Genomic DNA, 25,433 nt, shown 5'->3' on the forward strand with positions numbered 1-25,433 from the left:
TGATTTGAAAATGGACGCCCGTGTTTGCCTCTTATCTAACAGTTCAGGACTGTCCACATGGCTCTTCCAGTCCTGTGCTCTGATTGGACCACAGTGCTCTGAGAACATGAAGTCCATGGACCAACCAGATTCAGCTCCTCCAGTGTCCACATGGGGGTGCTGTGGAGACTTGTTTATGACGTCACATGACTATAATTTAAATGATGCATCTTGACGTTCATTTCTTTATCTCACTGCTGACACATTATAATCAGCTCACTCTCCTACACCAAAGTCCATAAAGAAAATCAGCACTTTTCACTCACTGTGACACAGGAGCTGCCTCATTTGGTAAGATTGAGTTTCTGTGGTTAATCTGAAAGAAGGATTCTAACCACCTGTCATGAGATGAGTCACCTGAAAACTACTAACAGTTGATCCACCGATCAAGAACTCCTTATTGATCAACTTCAGCCAAGCGGTTATTGACTTTGGTGTGGGAGAATGAGAAGTTTACTGGGTTGCAACTTGAACAAACTTTTAATTTCCTGTTGGAAAAGGCTGTCTAACAGTGAAATGAAGCGGTTAACATGATCTTTAGATACAATAGACGTTGCTGACTGTGTGTTCGTACCTCAAACGCCCGTTTATTTAATCCCCTCCCGTCTCGCAACAACAACAACAACAACAACAACAACAACAGATATTGAAACAGCATTTAATTATGCCTTTGTTTTAATGATGAATCTCAGAACAGGCAGAACACGTGGTTGTAAAGGTGAATTGAAATCTCAGTGATGCTCAAACTCCTCCCCCAGAGGAAGCTGAGCAGTGCATTGTGGGTGAAAGAAGTCAAACAAGTGGACGTGGGTAAAGGTTCGGTCTGTAACTGTCTAGATGTTGAAGATGATCATGGGTTCAGTTTTCAAAACAATATGTATATACGTATACATATATACATAAACATATATATGTATATACGTAAAATAAAATAAACATGTTATAGCTAAATACAAAATGTGTTTTCACATTGGACAAGCAGAGGGTAATATCAGTTTAAAGAGGATCAGGTTTATTGGTCAGGGAGATTAAGCCCCGCCTCCTGAGCCCTGCTGGATGATGTCATCAGCGCAAAGATGGTCTGAATTCAACAGAGGTGAATGACTCCGTGTGGGACAACCCACTGAAGACACTGAAGACACGATGTCCTGGACGAAAGACGGCACGTACGAACACACACAGTGATCCAGGCGTGAGAAACGAGGTCATGATGTCGTGGAGTTTTTCCTGAAGAACACGAGAACGCGAGGACACGGTGCTGGAACATGGGTTACATGGACATGAAGTCAAACCCGGGCTTGTCCATTAATACTGTATTAGTTTTTCATTGAGTAAACAAGTAAACAAACAGAATGTGACTCCAAACATTGAACTTGTGCGTCATCTGCTCGTCAGATCTCCTTCGTATAGTATCTCAGTATTGGTTGGGAATGCCGAGTCAGCATTTTTTGTTTGTAGTTGCCACTGTTAGTTGCCGTCACTCATTGTAGTTGCTCCTGGTGCTTGTAGTTGCTCATTGTAGTTGCTCCTGATGACAGACGTGTCAGGACACCTGCTGTCATTGCCCTCAGCTGTTGGACGGCTCCTCTGGTTTAAGTCGGATCTCCCAGGAGTTCGCCGACACGATGTCGCCACGGCGATGGATGCGACAGGTGTAGACGCCCTCGTTGAACTCATTGGCAACGATGCGAAGGTCGCGGCCCTTCATGATGATGTAGCCGGGGATGGAGGTCAGGATCTGCTCGCCGTCTTTGTACCAGCTGCGGGACACAGGAAGTGAAATCAGTGAGTCAGGCAGGCTCGGTCTTTCTGATTCAGCATCGATTCCACGTTGAGAGTCAGCTGACCTGACTTTGGGCGGAGAGCGCGGATTTTTGGTTCCACACCGGAAAACGACCACCTTCCCTCGCGGAACCATCTTGATCTTGACGTTGGCTGGAGGCGGCGTTGGCGTGGCAACTGCTTCCAGAGGCTCTGAGGGGGGAGGGGGGAAACAGGAAGTCACTTTCACACCAGAGGCAGGTGGAGATTCGTACGACGCTCAGAGGTAATGAGCGTGCGGGGTCAGACTCACCATAGCAGAGGTCACAGCGCTGAGGACAGTTCTTCTTCATGAACGTCTTCCTTCGCTCACAGAAGCCGAGTCGAGCCCAAGGATCACAAACTCGTTTTTTGTCCAGACAACCTGAACAGCGAGAGTCGCACACTCGTGTGACTCACAATCCTGCACTTTTATAAGTTTATAATAAAGTCTCTCACTTCACCACTCATTTAGACTGTCTATCCACATCATCTGTTTCCCTTCCAGTCAATGCCATCATCTCATCTGCTTGGTTCTTATCTCGCAGAGTCTCTTCCTGTTTGTTACAGCTCTTCTTTGTAACCATCTCCTCATGACTCACTTTATCTGTCCAGGGAATCCTCAACATTCCTTCAGAACCACGTTTCACAACTCTCACATAATGCTTTTTTTGTGTCAGATGTTATTGATCAAGATTCACTTCCGTACATCAACACAGGAGGATAAACATATAACAATCCAGTCCACACATCCTGATTTTCATACTTAGTGTCCCATTCCTTCTCTTGATCTCATGTCCACATCTGGAGTCTACTGTGACAGTGCTACCAAAGTAAATGAAAGAAGAAACCTGTTTGATAATCCAATCTTTCACCTTCATCTTGGACCTTCTTTCTTATTTGAAATAACCATCACTCTCTGTAGCATCGACATCGAGGAGACTCTGAAGTATGAGGTGTAAAGTGGCTCAAGCTGAAAATAACGTCAACATTTAACTTCAAACAATGTTTAAAAGACGGTTGTGAATTTTTTTAATTCACTTTTTCCACATTTACACCAATATTTGTTAAAGGCGCCATATGTAAGAATGTGGCCCAAAACGGTTACTACATTCAAAAATACCGAGGTCTTTTAGGTTTTCGTTTTCTGACATTATAACTGGCAACCCCTGGTTGCTCGGCAGCTGAGACTCTACTGACTGCAATGATTGGTAGACGGCGGTAGGTGGCGCCACATGCCAAAACATGATTTAAAACATAAACATGATTTGCAGTCTGCAAAAAAAATGTTTTAATGCAAATATTTTGGCTGTACTGTTGTTGTTTGTGATATATGAACATTATTCCTGAGTCTCTGTGACATATTAGGAGGATTTTATGGCCAGTTGCTTTAGATTTATTACATAATGCACCTTTAACATGTGTAAGTTAATTTCCCCCATTTTATTTTCATTTCGTTATCTGATTCTATAAACACAGTCTGACCATCTCAAGCTTTTATTTTGGTGATTCCAGTTACCGACCGTGTGAATTTGCATATAAGCTAAATGTTTAGTTTCACCCAGAACATTGAGATTTAACATTTAACATTTAGATTTAGCATTGAGATTTAATTGTAATATTTACATTTAGATTTAACATTTAGATTTCGATTCAGATTTATCATTTAGATTTAACCACTCAATATAAGTGCAAGTTAACAAATATTGGTGTAAATGTGGAAAGTTAAAACAATGTTTTTTAAACATTGTTTGAAGCTAAATGTGTACATTTTCAGCTTGAGTCACTTTACAAACAGCACCTCATACTGAAGGTCCTCTCCTCTGCTGATTCTGCCCGTAACACAGTATCATCTGCATATATGCTTCTCTATTTCTGGCGCTCTGGTAGTTGTGACAGCGGCTTAGATCAAACACAAATGCCATTGTATCTGGCTACAGTCGCTGTGAGTTTCCATGAGCTCTCCTCACAGGAGTGACGAGGAAATGAAGGAGTGTACAGTATAATCCTCTTAAGTGCAGAAATGTTCATGTAAACATGTGGGATCAGAGCAAGAGAACCCTCCTCTGTCTCATGTTCTCTTCTCCAAACAAACCCCCATTTATCAGACTTGCTTGAGCAACTTCTACCGGTGAGAACACAAACAACAGACTTTAGACCCTTCTTGTGATGTCAACTGATTAAATGTGGCTGCCCCCTACTGGTGGAAAAAGTGGAAATTATATAAGTAATATGTACAGTAATGCTCATAAGACTTCATACGGCCATCGTTAGATTTCTTGTAAGTAAATATTCAGTAAAAAAATAACACATTTTTCAAAAGGTTTTCAAGTATTTAGTGTGACCTCCCTACGACCCTGACTCTCTTAAACCTGGACTGGAACCCTAATTAATGTTACTGTAAAACCTGTGTTAGTCCTACTTTTTCATGTCAACCCATATCTGCAGTGAAAATGTTTTTTTTAGCAAATTTAGAAAAATATCTGGTTTGACTGTTCAGATAAAAATTTAAACAAATCACAATCATTGATCTTTAAGCCACAGAAACCTTAAACATCCACAAGTTTGCACACAAGACGCGCACACGGATGATGATTACGGTTACCGTAGAGACGCTGGATGCCCCAGATGTCGTCCTGAGCGACGTTCCTCTGTCCCGTGTAGGTGGCATTGGGATGCATCAGAGCCTGGGGGTCTCTGGAGTGCCACAGGCCCAGAGCGTGGCCGATCTCATGAGCTGCCACCTGGACCAGGTCGTTGAGCCACACACCTGCAGGAGAGCGCTGTTAGTTCACATCGACCTCGGGATCCATGAATGTGTGTATTTTTCCTGTAAATAATTTATTCATGCAAGTAAATGCAACCTGTGACGACTCTCCTGGGGCTAATGCTAAGCTAACTCGCCTTCTGTCCTGCCTCTCTCAGGGCGTGAACTTTACAGCAACTGTCTGTTTCAGGTCAGAACCCCAGGGACCCAGAGTCCAGATTAAACCAGAACAAACAAGTGTCTGACTTGCAGCACTGGAGAAAACAGAACCTGGACCTGAGGTGGATCCTGGTTCTTTTTCCACTCCCTGTTCCATTTCTCTTAAACCTCAGGGTGTTAGGTTTCTATGTTGACAACGTTGAGTTGTACGTTCAGTTAACTTAACACAGTGTCGCCACTGTCTGTCTCTGCGTCTCTCTCTCTCCATCCCTACCTTGTTTCCAGCTGAACCTGGACTTGCCGAGGATCCAGAACTCGTGGTTGTCGAAGTGGATTTCTCCACGCGGCGGCAGGAAAGCATGAGCCAGCTCACCGTTCAGACCGTCGAAACAAGGGTGGAGAGGAGACGCCCAGCAGTCGGTGTGGTTGAAGGTATAGAAACCTAACACACACACACAGATGGACCATGTTTTTAGATTCATAAAACCACAAACCCCCAAAACCCCCCATCTGTCTCCCGCTTGTACCTATGGTGATGTCAGTGGTAGTGTTTCCATCAGTGACCTCAGAGAAGGTCAGAGGAGACACGTCACTCCACTTGGTGAAGGCGATGCTGATGGCCTTCCGTGTGTCGTCGGCGTTGAGAGTGTTGGGAAACTGGATTATTCTAAGAAGACAAAAAAAAAAAAGAGACTCAGCCCAAAGCTCTGCTTTCTGTGCAGACCGACCGACCTTCAGGGATCTGATCGATCAATCCAGGCTGACTAATCAAAAAGCAGCTGATCAGGCAGTGAGTTCAGCTCAGCTAAGAACACACTGCTACAGGTCACCTGTGTCACCAGTAGGTCACAAATAGGCCAAGCCCCTCCCACCTGTATGTGATGTTGTGGTGCGTCCACTTGTGTCCCACCGGGTTGATGGCGTAGCGCTTGTGTCTTGTGTGTTTCTCAGCGTGCGAGTCCGTCGCTCTGCTGCCACCGCACGCCTGAAAACATACACACTTAATGAGCTGCGTTTGCTGATCTATGTTTTTAAATCTGTAAACTCGGACTCCTTTGAGCAGTGACTTTGATTGTGCCGACTGTCAGAGCAGAGCAGACCAGACCTGAATCTGTATCTGTATCTGGACTTGGACCTGGGTGTGTTCCTGTGGACGTCAACGTGGCACATGCACATATGTTCACATATGTGAAACTTCTTTTTTCACTCTTTGGTGCGTTTCTCCTTTGACCCCGCCCTCCCCTCCTCTCTGATGTCTGTCACCCACATGTGAACTGGCTCCCCCCTCCTCCTCCTCCTCCTCTTCCTCCTCCTCCTCTTCCTCCTCCTCCTCTTCCTCCCTCGCTCTAACTCTTGTTTGAGCAGACAACAGTTTCACAGGCTCAGTACAGAATACAGGCTAACATCCATTGTCTGACATTAACATTGGAAAAACATGTTTTCATATCTGCATCTGCATCCGGACAAGTGTTCTAACTGTGTATCAAAAGCAGAGCTGGGATGGTGTGTGTACGGCAGGTGTGTATCCAGAGCAGAATTCACGTGGCTGTAGACTCATGATACACGGATGCTCCACCTGAACTCACCTGAACAGGTGTAAACTTGTGTCGCATGATGAGTTTGCACTCAGTCTAAATCTGTACTGAGTCTCAGGGTGTGTTCACACCGAGTAATGCGCTGCTTTGGTGCACAACGGATCAGATATGGATAGATTATTGAATTCTTTCAGCAGCTTTAGGTTCCTGTGCACAAAAGAAAACTTCAAATGCACTGTAAATTGTAAACAAATCACATCAGGAGCAGCGTCCTAAAGGGCGACCGGTGGACGTTTGGTATAGTAGAGCTGCTACAATCTCCGTATTCTCATCCACATCCCTGTTGAGACAGATGGGAGAACTGGGAAGACTGCTGATAGATGGAACTGAGTTAGAAGGCATCATCCTCGGTTGGGAATTCCCAACTTTTCCTCCTCTGCAGGTAAGGCAGCACCTTTAGCCCAGATGGCATCAGGAGGATCCTCTGCTTGCAGGTCCTGATTGTGCCCTCCTTACCTGTGGAGGAGGAAGAGTTGGGACCTCTGTGCTGAGTCTTCGTCCGGACTCCGAGTGTCCCTCTGAGTATGAGCTAACACCATCCGAAAGAAGATACAGAGTAAAATAGAATAAATCCTTTTAAAAACTCATTTGTGTCGTCTATTTTGCCGTCAACATTGAGATCAGTGTGGGCACTCGTGTGCAGTACTGAGATAAGTGTGCAGTACTGAGGTCTGTGCAATGTAGTTGGCTGGATAATTATAATACTAATGGTTTTAATCTAAATTCCTATTCCACTTAATTATTAACTGTGATTATGGACAGCTCGTATTTATTGTGTACGCAGCACAGCATAATTGTATCCTTAAGTCTGTGCTGAGTTTGCAGAATATTGATATAAACATATTGAGCTCTAAAAGAGACTTTTCACAGGGGGCAGATTTATTCCCAATTAGATAATTCACTCTCTCATCATCATCCTCCTCTTCCTCACAGATTAAGATAAGGTGAATCTCATTATTATTATTTAATGTATTACAATCATTTTCTACACACTCAGCTCCACATACCCTGGTACCACCAGAGGAAGCTTATGTACCACTAGTGAGACATGCACCACAGTTTGAGAACCATGGATATAGATGATCGATAACTGAAAAAAAGGTGATTTATTTTTAAATAGGTAAATAAATTAATATTCGATCTTTGATTAAAACAAGTTTGACCACTTTAAGTTCACAGTTTTTTGGTTTTTTTTTTTACCTCATCTCTTTTTCTCCAGAACTTTGTCTCTGATGATTCACAACTTCGTCAAAGTGATTTCATGAACTGACCTTCATTATCATCACCATCAGCAGCAGCTGAAGAGGAACCATGATGAGATCCGGACTCAGATCCGACACATGACGCGTCTGTTCATCAATCAATCAATCAATAAGTCATTGGTCGGTCAGCGCGTGAGCGCGTCGCGAGGACAATGTTCGAGAGGAGAAGATTAAAAAGAACCCGGAACCCTCAGGACTTTCCTAGACCCGAGGAAACGACCTGGGTACGCGTAAAACCGTCGCGCGCGCGCGCGCGCGGAGGAAAAAAAAAGGATTTAAACAGTCCAGGATAAGTCCAACCGTTGTGAGTTTGTCCTCGTGTGTCAGGACCAGGTGACACCGGTCCCTCAGTGTCCAGGTTCTGCTGCTCGGCTCTGAGACAAACTGAGGGAAGTTCGTGGACAGTGCGCTCGCCGCTGCAGTGGGGCTGGTCCGGAGGGGCGGGGTGAGGTGTGTGTGTGTGTGTGTGTGTGTTTCACACAGTTCACTATCGAATCACAGACGGTCTGTGACCTCAGCAGGACTCCAGCTCTGTTCTCACCACACAAACAAACCCTCAGACCTCTTTTTTTGGGTTTCCAGAGGCCTCTGGGTCCAGGTCCACAGGTAGCGCCACCCAGAGGTGTTTTCCTAGTAGCAGGAGAAGAAGAGGAGCATCTGTCCAAACAAAGCCACGACCGGATCCCTGACCCAGCTGCTGATTTCACCGTGATCCGGATCCTGGATCAAAATAAATCTGGCCTCAGCTCAGACCCACCACCCCCGCCTTGGAGGTTTCCTCGTGGGGATGTGGTTTTGATCAGACCCTCCACAGACGCTTCAGGAAACTGTCAACTGCCACTCCTCGTGCTGAGAAGCCCAGGTCCAGAACTGGCCCTGATCCAGCAGGGACCAGAGATCATCTGATCCAGAGTCCACATCGATCAACATTAGACACACAGAGTCCTGAGACCACACAACAGGGCTGTACCAAAACCTGATGAGAGTGGAGATCACTCAGTAGTACGGAATACAGCCCTGCGTATGCACCAACAACAGCTCAAAGTGCTGTACATCCACTGAATTATCATCAAGCATTCATTCATTCATCTTCGACCGATTTATCGTCCACATGAGGGTCACAGGGGTCACTGGTGTCAATCTCAGCTGACATAGGGCGAAAGGCGGGGTACACTCTGGACAGGTGGACAGTCCATCACAGGGACACATTGAGACAAACAACCAGAGAGCATAGTTGTTTGTCTCTATGTGTCCATTTAGAATGTCCAATCCCCAAATCCACATGTTTTTGGACTTTGGGAGGAAACCAGAGTGCATAAGAACTGTTCATCAGAATTAATATTTGAGAATTAGATGGAAAGAAAATTCCATTACAACAACCAAAAAAAGAAACTGATATTAATGGAGTATAAAGGAAATAAAAACAAACACAACACGATTAAAAAACTGTGGTACGTTAAAAAAAATATGAAATAATAATAATAATAAGAGTCACCTTATTTCTTGCTCCATCTTAATCTAATTCCTCTATACCAGTGTCTGAAGTATTAGTGAGGAAGAGGATGGTTTTGAATGCATGATTTTGTATGTTTTTAAACTTACCAAGAGAACATTTTTACTCCAAATATCCAATCACTGAAGGAACAATGTCATTCATTTACATTCTCCCTGTTGTTTCCATTGATTCTCTTTCTCTCTGCTGGTTCACACCGTCAGCCTCTGCTGAAGATCACATGACCAACCCTGAGGATATCATGTTTTTTTCTCATTCATTTCTAAAAAACAATCACGAGAGCTCCAGGTAAACTCTTGTGAATGTGAATCTGGTCCTCAGATGTCCAGTTTCCCATCAGGCCTCTGGGCGCTGGCGGAGAGGCCTTTCTGGCCGTCGTCCAAACCCGACACAGAGAGGTCAGAGCACCGATGGAGAGACGACTGTCAGAGCGAGAGAAGGACGAGGATTTAATGACGTGTGTGTTCATTCATCTGTCCATCTACACACACACACACACACAGTCTGCAGCAGGTTCCCACATTTCAGTGTCACCTCGACTTTCTTTTTTCTTTTTTTTTTTTAACAGGCAGCTAGTCGTCGTGGTTACCGGCAGCAGCCATAAAAAATGCTGATGCTTCAAAAGTCAGAAAAAGTCAGTACACACACACACACACACAAGAGACCACATGACCTTCAAACAGTTTATTCCTGAATATGCCACTGGTCCTCACTGGACTCATACATGAAATATTAAACTAAGTATTGTATTACTTCAAAATAAAATTATATAAATTGCCATTGTAAACTATATTTACCTAACATCTCTCTGTCTCTATCACACAAAGTGAGGACACCCATAGACAGAATGCATTCCCTGGTCCCTCGAGCCAAAATGTCTCCACTTTCCTAAAATGTCCTCTCTCCGTATGTTTTATACCCTTTTTGGTCCTCACCAAGCAACAAATACAAGAACACACACACACAGGTTTGCACAGCTCTTCTCATTGAGACACTAAATTGACTTCCATTTATTTGGACAGCCTCAACAAAGCATTATCCCTAACCTCAACTAAACCCAGTTGATGCGTAATCCCAACTTTAATCTAACCACAATTCAAATTTTAGCAATCATAGGATTCTAAAACAATAGGCTGAGAACACTGGCTCTTAAAATAATCTTAAAAGATCACTATATAAAATGGAGACAGGAGGTCTCACTCTGTCCTTCTTTCAGGAGCGTTCTGTTCAGGTCGTCCAGGTTTATGACATCCAACAGTTTTGATTTTATTTGAAAAACACTTCCTGTTCTATCACATTGGGAGATTATAACAACATTAGCCACACCCTGTGTGTGTGTGTTCTGACTGATCAACCCCCTCGCTTAGTCACTTGAAAAAAGTCACTAAGAAACAGAAGGAAGACAGGAATGTTAGACATACTCCTGTACACAGAGACAAGTGTTCAGGTGTTCCTGATGAAGAATCATCAAAACACAAACATGACGTGATGTTCTTTTACACCATCACAGCATAGGAGAGAAAACACAACAGTGTCATAGGTCATCCTCCTTCTTCCTCCTCTCAGCTCCAGCAACACGTCGATGACATCATGACACTGATGTCCAGATGGCCACACCTGAGGGAGGGAGGAAGAGAGAGAGAATTTATTTTTTGATGCCACATCATTAGCTGCTTTAATTAAACAGTTCCTATTTGTCATCATCATACATACACACACACACCTGTTGTAAAATCCTAAACTAACCCTAAAATCACGTTAAAAAAAATATTACTAAAATACTTTCACAAAAAGTCATTTTCATCCTGCCAAAGATATACAGTTCATACAGTGACAACAGTCTATTTAATGGACACTGGAGAAACGCTGCCCCCTAGGGGCTCAGTGAGGCTCACACACAGTGATGTCATGAAAACAGGTCCTCTTTTGTCAATGAATAATAATACATTTAACACACAGAGCAACATGTTAAATGTCCCTAATACTCACCATTATCAGCACAGCAACACAAACAATAGTAAATATGATTTAATAGTAATTATAATGTCATTGCTGAGAACATCAGAGGTCAGAGACTTTCCCTCGTTGCCGTGCGGTGAACATCTCCATCAGCGCTGTATTTTCTTTAGGTTTTGATTTTCTCATCCAACATTTACAAAAATCAAAACCTAAAAAAACAACAGAGCAGCAGAACATGGTACTGACATCACTTCCTGTTGAGAGAAAAAAAAAAATCCTCTTTACAGTCTGGCTGCTCATACCATGTTGTTCCCCTCGCTGTCATCTCATGGACACTCTTGGTTGGGGACAGCCAACAAACAGATGATCAAAGATGGTCCCAGTGATGATGTCCACCCGTTGCCTCACTTTGCTCCTGAAAACAGAAATGACACGAGTTGAGATGATGGAGAAAACATGATTTACATCTTCCTGAGAATGTACTACAGAGAGTGTTGTCACCATAGCCAATCGGTGTCGAGACATGTCACAAACGGAGGACACATTTATAGTTGTGGGATGTGGAACCCAGTGTTCTACGCTTTTATTTAAAGTGCAGCAGTCTGAGTAACTACTACCATGGCTGATGGTGGAATGAAAAAGCTGCTCCTCCACATTTTTTGAGCGATAGATCATGTTACACAAAATAAATGCGGAGACAATAAAATCTGCGTCCGTCTCACGGCTGTCCCTCCATCAGAAGCCATGCTGTTGTTGCCGATGTCCTCATCACCACAGAGCCCACTGTTACCTAGCAACCAATTCCCTGCATCACAGCGACAGCAAGGCTATAGCAAATCAGATCGATGGGCAGATTTTTGTTGGCATATTGATACATCGCTATATTCTAACATCCACATCAGATCACTCCTTGTCTCCTGATGTATGTCTCTGCACATCAACTGAGGTGAGTTATGGGCACATCAGAGGGACTCACCAGACCCTGTAGATCAACACCTCCACCTTGTGGTTATAAACAATAACTGCTCCCAATCATAGCTGACGGGTGCTGGTCAGTCAGTGATGATGTCATGATTGTAGAGTCACAAGGTTTAATCTGGGAGAGAGAAGAAAAAAAAAGACAAGATTTCTATAAAAAGCTGCAGTCAGTGATGATGTCATCTCTTGGCTAACATCCTGTGAGTGACCAAATTCCACAGAATAAATGAGTGCTTTTACATCACGGCACACATCAGGAACTGCTGATCCACTGCTGCATCCATCAGTAAGTTCAAATGAGTTGTTTTGTGACTTTAGTGTCTGACCTCAGTGACCTGAACTTACCAAACAAGGTAACAGTAGACCAGCAGCACCGGTGTCCCTGCAAAAGCTGATTTTCTCTACAGACTTAAGTGAGGGAGGGGGAGGAGTTTACAAGGTGGACTTCAAATTTCCTGTTAGAAAAGGCCAACATTGTCATTCTTAGTCAAAATTAAGTCACTTTTGTCATTCATGTGAATGTTTTTTTTTTTTTTCCATTTCATTAAGTTCACAGGTATTCCCAAATAAATGCAGGTTCATTTGTGTTGACATACATTAAACACACACTTTCTTATGCCGTAAATAGCAGCATTGCGCACATAATCTAAGGTGTCAGCTGATGTTTACTTTGCCTACACTAGTAGTACTTAGTGTTACCTGTCTGACTTATAAAACATCAAAACAAGAAAATACATTTATCTCCAGACAAAATATTACTTCATCTATGTATATATGTTGTTGTTTTTTTTTTTTGTTTTTTTTTTGTACGGCGACCTTGAGTGTCTTGAAAGGCGCCTTAAATATAATGCATTATTATTATTATTATTATTATATTCAAAATGTTAAATGTTTAAAAGTTCGAAACAATAAAGCACATGATTTTGAGTTCCAAGTTCCCAAATGCTGTTGTAATTATGTAATTTCCTCTGAGTTGATATCGACTAAGATTCTGTACAGTATATTACAGGAGATTTTAATTTTTTTAATTTTAAACATACATTTTAAAAGTGCACGTCATAGTAATTTGAATGTCTGTAGATTCAGGAATAAACCATTTATACTATTCAGTTTCAGATATCTACACAATTATGACTAGTCATAATTCAAGGTCAAATTATGTTTAATTATCCTCAATTATAGACACTGTCCTGTTAGTTTCAGATAGTCACCATGAAGTTGTAAATATTTGAAACTGGAATTGAAGACATTTGTACACATCGATAACGACAAATCCCATACACATGAATGTGACGTCATTAGTAGTGAATTACGGATATCTGTGACGTCATTCTGACTCATGAAAGTAACGATAGTGTCCACATAGTCAAACCGGAACTAACTCTTTAGCATATGTAACGTGATAATTACCATGACCATTAACATCGCCATTGATATGATCGCTGTGGCTGTGTTCTTTATCACGAACACAGCCTTGGAATGGTCACAGTTCACAGAACCTAGTGTATATACCATGTTCCATGACGTCACGTCACTTTAAATTCACAGCTGCTAATTAAAATGCCGACACAGCCGGTTTATTCAGGTCCATAACGACTGAGAGACACGAAAGCACACGATATGAAACATGAGCCAGGAAGCTAAAGTAGCTAACGTAGCTAGCTCACAAAGCTGTCTGACATAGCGCGTTCAGACGTCAATTCATAAATATAGCGTTTTATTTTTATTTTTTTTTATCTCTTTCCATTCTCGACATGTTTAGATAAGTCGCTGATATACACACGGTACCACCGTTAACGGTGGAGTGTCACTGTGCTTTCGGTTACCACGGAACGCTCATACGGTGATATTTCAAAGCGGTGAAGTCACCGCCCAGTCTGCCGCTACGGACGCGATTTGTCGGTGAAAACAGCGGAAAAAAAACATAATTATAAAAAACAGATTGCGTCTGTGTAAGCCGAACTGAAAACATAGACCCACTGACAAGCCCAAGCTATCAACACTCACGCCGAATGATAACATATCGATAATCAATACCTGCCTGAAAGTCATCACATTAGCATCACCTGCTAACGTTACCGCGGCGGCAGTGTGACGGTCTGCATCTGCAGTGCAGACAGACGGACAGACGGAACGACAGCTGACTGTCCTCCACGTCTGTCCGAGTCTGTCCGAGTCTGTCCTTCGTGTCGAGGAGCCCAGCGTCTCCGCTTCAACAGAACCGCACGGGCCGCACCATCGCTCCATCCCGACATTTGACCGTGAGCCCCGGACTCCTTCGTCTCCGTCTCTCTCTTGGGTAAGATGTCGGCAGCGGAGCAGACAGTCAGCTGACTGAGCGCGTCCTCGGCAACGTCCCGTTCAGAAGCACCAGCATCCTATTCCCGCTGCCCCCCCCTTCTGCAGTAGCCGGTATGTGACCCGGCTCGGGGTGGGTTCTTCGGGAGCTTAATTGCCGTGTGCCTGTGACTGACGGTGGGTTCCGTTGTCTCCTGCTCCGCCTGCTCACCGACACCGAGGCCGCTTTTGAGAGGATTGGGACGCGTCCCTGCCTCCTCGGCTCGTTTGTGTGTGAGCTGAACCCGGTGTTGCGGGTCATCACTGTCACATCAACGAGTCGGATTGTCACTTTCACACCAATGACCCGGGTCATCACCTTAGCTGCATTTACAACAGTGTCCGGACTGGAATGTTCTCTCTGACCTGACTTGCTTTTCCACCCTAGGTTGTGTGAGCTGAATTGAATAGCAGCCGGTTACGTAAAGAGCATTACGTCATACCAGCAGCCCAATAACTGCAATGAAAAAGAACAGCAATTAAAGGGCAACAAGCACATGTCAAGTGTTTGTGGGCTTTTCTTCACAAACATCTTTAAAGGCACAGTGTGTAAAATATTGCAACATTTATAGTAGAGTTTCATGTGGTCTGTCCAAGCTGGTCCAATTTGGTATCCTTCAGTTCGAGCATGTGTCAAACTCAAGGCCCGGGGGCCAGATGTGGCCCACCACATCATTTTATGTGGCCCGCAAGTGATTAATTGGTCTAAAAAATCTGTGTTAAAATAGGTCTATGCTGCTTTAAAGGTGAAGTAAGTAGTTTATAGTGCCATCTAGAGGAGAGGCGGAAATTTACAACAAAGAACTGCTCCTCTGCTCACCCCCTCCCTTCCCTGAGCGCTACGGTATCCTCAGCCGGTCCTCGTCGTCTTTCTCCGTGTCAGCAGATGAGGTTCGTGAGGCGAGGGAGAGGGCGAGCTGCCGCGGCCGTAGCAGACGAAGCGGAGAGAGAGGAGGCGGGACTTCCGCTACAAGTAAAGAGACGCTTGATTTGTTCTCTCGCGTTTGTCCTTACAGGCTCCCGTAGAAACATGGCGTCTCGCTGCTAACAGTGGCTATGCAACCGCGGCCCGCGACCATGTTATTTTACATGACTTTTTGAAACACTACAAAAATGAAACAAAAACTATTATACAGCGACTAGACAATGCTGGAGCACATAATATGTATACAAAAGTGGATTTTGGGTCATATAAACCCATAAATACTACACAGTGTCCCTTTAAGGCGTGTGTTGACCATAAACTACATTTCCCACAATGCATGGCGATCGTGTTACCTGCAAAGTGACAGCACCGCCACTAGATCGGAGTGTATTGAATAAGTAATAAACACAGAAAGTTATTTAGCAATATGTTAGAGTAGTTACCTTCATTTTACATTATATTTGGTTACATTTAGTTACATGTATTCTGTATGACAGTTACATCTGGTCCTTTGAGGGTAACCATTATGCTGATGTGGCCCTCAGTGAAAATTAGTTTGACACCCCTGAGTTAGAGGCATCAAAACTCAAGAGATATATTACCTTGTCCTTCATGGGCTGTCTGGAAAACATGGTGATGTAAAATGGCAGCCTTTGAAGAGCTAACCTGGCTCCTGACATTATCATAAAAGGCTGATTCTGTGGTAAAGAAAAACAACAATTCATACAATCCAATCTGGTGATTGTACACTATACAAATTAAGCATCATTATTTCAAATTGGATGTCTGCCAAAATAAAAGAATAACATTTTACTACACTACACTCTGTTGTAATGCATGTATGGTTTCATACTTTTCCCACTCCATTTCCACCATGAAGGACATGGGATATATTCTCTGTGTTCTTGTCAAAATTCCCTGTTTTGGAGACACTGAATCTATTCTGACTGAGCTTTACTTAAAATAAACTCCACACAGGAAGTTTGTCAGTGACTTTTTATTATCATAATTCATCAGGAACAAGCAACGTATGAATAATAATACTCGTGAATATCTTTATGTGTTCCAGTGAAGAAGACCTGACTCATTCTGACACAGATGAGTCCAACGCCATTCCTCGTTGCTGTGAGAATCCTCTGCATTGATTGGTTGAGTCTGTTTCACATTAAAGTGGATCGGAGGTCCAATCCACCAGAACCAGATATTCCTGAAACCCTTGTCCTTCGAGTGAAAAATAATTATGACAGTAGCTCTGTCCACTGAGGACATCAGAGGGACAGACGTTGTGGACGCCAACATCGGGGTCAATTACTTATCCTCTGGTTCCTCCTCCTCATCTCCTGGTACCTCCCATTGACAAAAAATGTTAGGTTTACTGTTTATTTTGTTCATGTTTTCTAAGTGATAAAATAAATATGATGTCACATTTGTTGTTTTTACGTTTTAACTCTTGAAATTAAAGTTTCATATTTTTACCAGCAGCGTTAAACATCTGATCACAGCGGACACAAACAAACAAACAAGTTAAATAAATAAAAGATCACACAAATAAATAAGTAAATAAATAAATAAATAAATAAGTTAATAAATACATAAATGGTCATGAGGTTGTCACATGACATCCACAAAGAAATCACCAGGGTTTCCCATGGCCAGGTGAAGGGACTGCGTGGAGCCAGAGGAAACGTCTTGACCCGGAGACAGCGAGGGAGTCTGCTGCGAGTCCTTTGAATCGTTGTTGGCGTGGAGACCAGAGATGGACGCCGGGGGCTGTTGAACGTTGCCACCACTGGGGGACTTAGTCACAAGGTGCTGGGAGGGCTCTGATTGGACGGCTCCTTCTGCTCCTCCTCCTCCTCCTCCTCCTCCTCCTCCTCCTCCATCCTTCAGGCCGTTACTGCAGTTGGATTCACTGCTGCGACTCCCTGTTCGGCCACATGATCACGAAAAGAGTTAGCATACCACTAATGTCACATTATTGTCCTTAATCTATATTAAGTATGTCTTTGTGGACAGACAAGAGGAAGCACTTGTGTCACCTTCACTGTGTTGACTCCCTCCTCCTCCTCCTCCTACCCAGGCTGGCAGCTGGAGGAGCGGTTGAGGAGAGCTGTAGGGGTGAGGGACGGGAGACTGCTGGGGAAGGGACGGGGGCCACTGTTCCTGGCCTGATTCTCCCCCTTGATCCAGCAGAGACAACAGACCCAGATCTGAGGAGGAGAAGCAAACACGTGACCTCACTTCCTGCTTCTTCACTTCCTGGTTTTCCACATCATAGATACACTGTATAGAAGTAACTTCCAGGTCTAATCAATACTGAGCCGACTGTTCAATTACTCACCTGCACAGATGTCTCCGAACACGTAGTAGCACTGCTCAGAGAACGTCACTTTGCTGACCGTGTGTCGGATGTACCCGCCCTTCAGCAGGTTTCCCGCGTACTTCCTGGCCTCGCGTCTGTCAGTGAAACCTTCCACGCTGCGGTGGAGCCAATCGACCACATCTGAACCTGGACAGACAAAACAGACGCTAATTTAATGACCGCGACGTCATGGGGAGTGACTGCAGCAGCTTCGCATCCTGTGACTGTGCCGACGTCTTACCAATGAAAGCGTTGGGGATGGTGATCTTCAGCCACATTCTGTCCCGGACCTCCAGTCCTGACTCTGGATTGGCCATCGCCTTGACAACAGCTGTGATGTCACTGTGGATGTTGAGGTGTTTCTCGTCAGGTCCATCTGATGAAACAACAGCAGACGGTTGTAGTAGAAGGACAGTTAAAGGTAAAGGTGGGCAGACACAAGCTGCATTGGCCGATTAAAGCCTTATGGCGTGTTTCCACTGAGTGGAACGGTTCGATATGGTATGTATTTTTATGTGTTTCCATGAGGAATAGTACAAAAATAACCCTTGGGGTACCAGAGTAATGGTGCGGTACGGGTGCAGCTAGACGTATGACGTCACGCTACGTATCTCGTGGACGCCGCCATCGGCACACCCCACCTACCAAGTAAATGTACTGTTGTTCTCAGTCGAAACACAAGCTTGACTAAGGACTTTACCATTCCAAACCATACCGTACTGTATCATGATGGAAACACAGTAGTACACACCGTAGTGCGGAAGGAGCCTCCCTGTCATTGCAGCGGTGTGAGACACCCAGGCAGCCGGGTCAATGGGACGCACCGGTTCACCTTTAGCATGGAAAGAAATGAGAACCCACAGGAGAGTCACATGATCATATTGATGTTACTTCATACAAAGTGTTTCCACAGACTGAACCGACTGGTGACGTCAATAATCCATCAAACTTAACTAAAGCTTAACTAATACTAACAAGCTATCCCAAAATAAAATCAAGAGTAAAACTAAGCTAAGCTAAATCTTATCTACAGTAAACTAAATTAACTTAAGCTTCAAGTGCATTCATTTAAACTAATTCTGAGCTATGCTAACTGCTGTTGTTCACTCACTTCTTGGCAGCGTGAAGCAGCTCCGTGGACTTGGATCCCAACACTTGGCCACTGTTAACGTCACCTCACTACAGACAGGTGAGCAGAGAGAGGTACTTCAGTATTAGTACATTTTCAAAAGTACTAGTATGAGCCATATTAGAACTGCAGTACTGACCCTGGTTGGTGAACGACGTCTCTCAGGACTCTCACCGCGTCGTCGTTGCTCATGTTTTCAAAGTTGACGTCATTCACCTTTAACAGAAGACAAACGTGATATTAGCAGTAGCCATTTTGTGTCTGCACTGCAGCACAGTTACATACACAATAAATATGAACTTTCATGTATTAAATACATGAAAGTTTTAGCGCAGAACAAAAGTGTGTAAACGTACATAGATAAGAAATAACTATTTTATAATTAGATAATAATCGGTCAACCTTTACCACGCACAGATCTCTACTTATGTTATATTACAGTATTACTGCAATAATATTACAGTAGTAATGTAGTAGTATTACAGTAGTGCTGCAGAAATATTCCGGCAATAACCTGATACAATATTACAGTAGTACTGCAGAAGCTTTACCGAAGTACCTGCAGTAGTATTACAGTTGTACTGCAGAAATATTCCAGCAATAACTGCTGTAATATTGCAGCAGTACCTGCAGGAGTAATGCAGTATTACAGTAGTAACTATAGTAGTATTATAGTAGTACCTCAGAAACATTACAGCACTAGTACCGCAATAGTATTACAGCAGTACTGACAGTAGTATTACAGTAGTACTGCAGTAATATTACAGTTGTACTGCAGAAGCATTACAGCAGTACCTTCTGTAAATTTACAGTATTACTGCAGTAGTAAAAGCAGTAGTATTACAGCAGTACCTCCAGTAGTAATGCAGTAGTACTTCCAGTAGTAATTCAGTAGTACTTCCAGTAGTAATGCAGTAGTATTACAGAAGTACTTCCAGTAGTACCTCCAGTAGTAATACAGTAGTATTACAGAAGTACTTCCAGTAGTACCTCCAGTAGTAATACAGTAGTATTACAGTAGTACTTCCAGTAGTAGTAATGCAGTAGTATTACAGTTGTACCTGTAGTAGTAATACAGTAGTATTACAGTAGTACCTGTAGTAGTAATGCAGTAGTATTACAGTAGTACCTGTAGTAGCATGTCTCCAGGCTCGATGCGTCCATCTGCCGCCACAGCTCCACCCTTCATGATGGAGCCAATGTAGATTCCTCCGTCTCCTCTGTCGTTACTCTGACCAACAATACTGATGCCAAGGAAGTTATACCTGTCTGAGAGAGACATACAGGTGAGGGACAGACAGACAGACAGACAGACAGACAGACAGACAGACAGACAGACAGGTCAAAGGGAGAGACAGACAGGTGAGTGGGGGAGAGAAACAGATGAGCAAAAGACAGACAAAGGGAGACAGGTGGGGAGAGGGTCCCATGATGATGAGAGTAAGTCAGGTGACATCACAGGTCATGTGACAGCTGACAGATAAAACATCGATAATAATGTATGTTCGATGATACTGTGAGGTCAGCAGGCAGGTGATTGACAGCTGATCAACCGCTGACTGACAGCAGGTTGTCTGTTGGTCAGTAGAGGAGCGCGTATACTTACCCATGTTCAGAGCGACAGTGATGATGTTGAGAGACATGGTGGAGTCAGTGACACTGCTGAGAGACACAGACTGACAGAGAGAGAGAGAGAGAGACAGAGAGACACAGGAATGTGAGGATGGGGACAGAGACAGACATATAAAAGTGAGGGACAGAAGACACTGTTCCTGAACACATCATGTGGACTTCACTGAGTACTCTGACGTACAATTCCTGGACACACTGCAGCTGTTTTTGAAATCTATTATTATTATTATAATACTCTAGAAGCAGAATTCTATGTGTGGCTTCATGTGTGTGTGTTTGTGTGTGTGCGTTTACCCGTTCCATCTGTTGCGTTTTGGGTTTCCGGTGACGCCGGCGTTGTCGCCTGGCAAGGTGCGGAGAAGAGTTGCTCCGCTCTGTTGATTGGCTGAACCTGGTGTGACAGGAAACACACCTGTCAGTTCAATTAACCAATCAGCTAAGCCATACGACCCACCAACCAATCATGTTTTTACATGGATATTTGGATAGATGGATAAATATTTCTATTTACAAAATACAAATATATGTAAAATATAAAAACTAACACAACAAGGTTATTAACTATATTCTAAAACACAATGCAACAAACTGCTGATTAAGACAGAAATACAAAGAAAATCAATTTGTACATTTCACATTAAATGATAAAACATCATACAAAAAGAATTAAAGATATCACAAACATTGTCAAATACGAACGAATGAAACAAACCTTAAGCTAAAACGATCCGACATGAAAAACATCCGCAAGTCTTTTTAATCTGCAGCACAGTGTAAAACTGAGGCAGCGGTCACATGACCTGCACTGACCAATCACAGCCAGAGGAACAGAGTGAACAGGTTTACTGGGGCAGAAGAAGACGACCTGAGGGCAGGTGGGCGACAGCGAACCCACCAACCACAGAGAGAGCTGATGATGTCTCTGAGATGCATCCCAGAAGGTTTCTGTGTATTCACGTTTTTCTTTGTTGTTTGTTTTAAAAGGAGCAGATCAATGTTTCATACGCTAACATCACTGTTAGCCGAGTTTAGTGCAAACTAGCTCAAACTCTGGGTGGAAAGAGAAAATACACTATACGAGGGAAACTTAGTGTCCTGGTGGAAGAAGAGGGAATTTACAGCAGGATAATGAGCTATTCCATACATCCACTGAGAGACTGACTGACTGCCAAATAGTGAGCTATTCCATACATCCACCGAGAGACTGACTGACTGCCAAATAGTGAGCTATTCCATACATCCACCGAGAGACTGACTGACTGCCAAATAGTGAGCTATTCCATACATCTACCGAGAGACTGACTGACTGCCAAATAGTGAGCTATTCCATACATCCACCGAGAGACTGGCTGACTGCCAAATAGTGAGCTATTCCACACATACACCGAGAGACTGACTGACAGCCAAATAGTGAGCTATTCCATACATCCACCGAGAGACTGACTGACTGCCAAATAGTGAGCTATTCCATACATCCACCGAGAGACTGACTAACTGCCAAATAGTGAGCTATTCCACACATCCACCGAGAGACTGACTGACTGCCAAATAGTGAGCTATTCCATACATCCACCGGGAGACTGACTAACTGCCAAATAGTGAGCTATTCCATACATCCACAAAGAGACTGACTGACTGCCAAATAGTGAGCTATTCCACACATCCACCGAGACTCTGACTGACTGCCAAATAGTGAGCTATTCCATACATCCACCAAGAGACTGACTGACTGTTTGTCAACTTTATGCACTTTGTTCTATATGCTGTGAATAAATAGAGAAATCCTGCACTTTTCACGGACAGATATCGCGATGTACTGCTATATGATTGTCTTGCAGTATATCGATCATCACAGAATCGCTGTATCGTGATATTATTGGTATAGTGGACCATGCATCGTATCGTGAGGTACCCTGTGATTGCCACCCCTACTTCGTATGTAATCCCAATATTTTGTTGGTGTGATTGCATCGTAACAGCAGCAGTAAACTGTTGTGTCTCTGACCTTCCTCCCGAGTCGTCCTCAGACGAGCAGAAACTCGTCGTCTCCAACTCGCTGCTCAGTCGCGTCGACGAGCTGTCACCTGAACCTACCGGCCCCGCTCCGTTCTGCTCGGCCGGCTGGTGGGCGTGGCCATTCACACGCTTACCTGCAGAGACAGCACCCAATCAGAGGATCAATAGATTAAACAATCCCTCTATTGATGGACTGATTGGCGTAAGAACAACAAGTCAGATACTATGACGACAGAGAGTGAGGAAACATTCAGGAATATTTTGTCATATATTCCTGAATGTCACATGATCATTTTCTTACTTCGGTCACTGCCGTCTCTCTCGCTCCTGCCTGGTGGTGAAGTGACAGGTGTGACCTCTGACCCGTCATGGCCGCTGGTGGCTGCAGCGCTGAGAGACAGAAAGAGACTGAGTGCTGAACTGCTGTTCACGGGGCTCGTGCTTGTTTGTCTGTATGTGTGAGAGAGTCAGTGCGTTTCAAAAGTCTGATTTTAGTCGGATGAAGACAATAATTCGGTTTTCCGCGTATCTTGCTCAAAAGTCTGATTTTAGTCGGATGAAGACAATAATTCGGTTTTCCGCGTATCTTGCTCAAAAGTCGGATTTTAGTCGGACTGAGACAATAATTCAGTTTTCCGACTATCTTGCTCAAAAGTCAGATTTTTGTCGGACTGCGACAATAATTCGGTTTTTTTCCGCGTATCTTGCTCAAAAGTCTGATTTTAGTAGGACTAATACAATAATTCGGTTTTCCGACTATGTTGCTCAAAAGTCTGATTTTAGTAGGACTAATACAATAATTCGGTTTTCCGACTATCTTGCTCAAAAGTCTGATTTTAGTAGGACTAAGACAATAATTCAGTTTTCCGACTATCTTGCTCAAAAGTCAGATTTTTGTCGGACTGCGACAATAATTCGGTTTTCCGACTATCTTGCTCAAAAGTCTGATTTTAGTAGGACTAATACAATAATTCGGTTTTCCGACTATGTTGCTGAAAAGTCTGATTTTAGTAGGACTAAAACAATAATTCGGTTTTCCGCGGATCTTGCTCAAAAGTCTGATTTTAGTCGGACTGAGACAATAATTCGGTTTTCCGACTATGTTGCTCAAAAGTCTGATTTTAGAAGAACTAAGACAATAATTCGTTTTTCCGACTATCTTGCTCAAAAGTCTGATTTTAGTAGGACTAATACAATAATTCGGTTTTCCGACTATGTTGCTGAAAAGTCTGATTTTAGTAGGACTAAGACAATAATTCGGTTTTCCGACTATGTTGCTCAAAAGTCTGATTTTAGTTGGACTGAGACAATAATTAAGTTTTCCGACTATGTTGTTGAAAAGTCTGATTTTAGTAGGACGAAGACAATAATTTGGTTCTCCGACTATCTTGCTCAAAAGTCTGATTTTAGTAGGACTGAGACAATAATTTGGTTTTCCGACTATCTTGCTCAAAAGTCCGATTTTTGTCCGACTGAGACAATAATTCGGTTTTCCGACTATGTTGTTGAAATGTCTGATTTTAGTATAGGACTAAGACAATAATTTGGTTTTCCGACCATCCTGCTCAAAAGTCTGATTTTAGTCAGACTAAGACAATAATTCGGTGTTCCGACTATGTTGTTGAAAAGTGTGATTTTAGTCAGACTAAGACAATAATTCGGTGTTCCGACTATGTTGTTGAAAAGTGTGATTTTAGTCGGACTAAGACAATAATTCGGTTTTCTTGCTCAATTTTAGTTGGGCTAATGTGTGAAGAGAACAAACTTATTGTCTAACATACTGGATAATGCCATTCATAGTCCGATTATTCATGTTTACATGTATATGCTTAGTCGGACTGGAGTCGGACTTTGTGTTCTGCGCACGGACCAAAAGTAGAAGGATTATGACGAAACAGAAGTTGTCCTGCATTAACCAATAAATGTGCAAGTTTTCTTGTTCACCGTTTGTCCTGTCTTCTCCTTCAGTAATTATTGACGTAGCGCCGCCTCAGGCGAGGAGGGGAATACGCTATTAAAAGGTTCGGTTCATTTCACGAAAGTACTAAAGTGTGAAAGCAAACTCGGGCCGGGTGAATGTAGCAAACCTCAACTGAACCGAGTTCCCAATCATGCGGAGTCTAACGGACTGAGAACGACCTGAGACTCACTGGAAGGATGGTGGTCTGGAGTGTCCGATCCCACCTGTCCGCTCTATTGGGGGCGGGGCCAGGCTGGTGGGCGTGCCCAGTGACTGAAGATCTGACTGACAGGCGTCAGAGGACACCACCTTAGGAGAGAGACAAACATCAGTGCGAGTGCTCGATCGAATACACCACACATTATGCGCTGTGAAATCGCGCGCGCGAGCGTGTGTATTATGCGCGTGCGTTGCTCACCCAGCACACGACTCGTCCGTTGACACAGGGCAGCCTGACGTCATCATCACCGATCTCCTCTTTGACCACCCTGTTAACAAACAGTATCATCACCATCACCGACTACATGGTCAATAAAACCCACTAACATCCGCATCATCATCATCATCATCATCAGTGCTCTTCTCGACACTCATCAGCGGTATTTTGTAGATCACGTGACTCACCCGAAGTCGTCGTCCACGGACTTGAAGAAAAACCTCACGTTGTTTTTGTTCAGCACCTGTTTGAAGTCCGCGAGAGTGACGTACTGCGGGGGAACGTTGATTCGGATTAAATACGGGGTCTCCTGGTCCTCCAGGTGGTAGATGACCCGGGTCTCCTCCGCCATGCCGGGGTTCCCCGGAGTTCCCCGGTTGTTTCCCGGCAGAGGAGAAAAGAGACGGGTGAGGATTATGGGGACACACCTGTCTCTCTCCGTCTTCCCCCTGGTTTCTCTCTCTGTTTCCAGATGCTTCTGTGCAGAGATGCTCAGTCTCCTCCGGATATGACACAGTCAAAACCATAACAATCCCAGACACCACTTCCTGTCTAGCGCTTCCT

At 43.6% G+C, this 25,433-nt stretch overlaps 2 protein-coding genes and 1 long non-coding RNA gene across 3 annotated transcripts; all 3 read right to left on the reverse strand.

Moving 5' to 3' along the window:
• Positions 1-1,606: 1,606 nt before the first annotated feature.
• mmp23bb (matrix metallopeptidase 23bb) lies at positions 1,607-6,378 on the reverse strand (the record flags this gene model as incomplete). The annotated part of the gene is made up of 8 exons (XM_083886985.1): positions 1,607-2,013; positions 2,114-2,224; positions 4,445-4,609; positions 5,040-5,207; positions 5,293-5,432; positions 5,638-5,750; positions 5,871-5,912; positions 6,352-6,378. 8 exons carry the CDS (start codon positions 6,376-6,378, stop codon positions 1,607-1,609), a joined length of 1,173 nt encoding a protein of 390 aa, XP_083743111.1.
• Positions 6,379-9,839: 3,461 nt separating this feature from the next.
• Positions 9,840-14,359, reverse strand: LOC310925311. Its single transcript, XR_014592798.1, has 4 exons — positions 14,110-14,359; positions 12,071-12,190; positions 11,397-11,509; positions 9,840-10,752 (listed from the first exon to the last, which is right to left on the reverse strand). It is a non-coding gene; the product is annotated as an uncharacterized lncRNA (long non-coding RNA).
• Positions 14,360-16,945: 2,586 nt separating this feature from the next.
• Positions 16,946-25,221, reverse strand: dvl3b (dishevelled segment polarity protein 3b; the record flags this gene model as incomplete). The annotated part of the gene is made up of 15 exons (XM_083886986.1): positions 16,946-17,123; positions 17,349-17,544; positions 17,676-17,843; positions 17,938-18,072; positions 18,448-18,528; positions 18,808-18,871; positions 18,961-19,041; positions 19,955-20,094; positions 20,432-20,501; positions 20,752-20,848; positions 22,463-22,607; positions 22,805-22,863; positions 24,624-24,742; positions 24,852-24,921; positions 25,058-25,221. The coding sequence occupies 15 exons, from the start codon at positions 25,219-25,221 to the stop codon at positions 16,946-16,948; spliced, it is 1,767 nt and encodes a 588-aa protein (XP_083743112.1).
• Between the last annotated feature and the right edge of the window lie 212 nt (positions 25,222-25,433).

This window comes from Microchirus variegatus (genome assembly GCF_963457635.1).
Source record: "Microchirus variegatus genome assembly, chromosome: 3".
Taxonomy (NCBI): Eukaryota; Metazoa; Chordata; class Actinopteri; order Pleuronectiformes; family Soleidae; genus Microchirus; species Microchirus variegatus.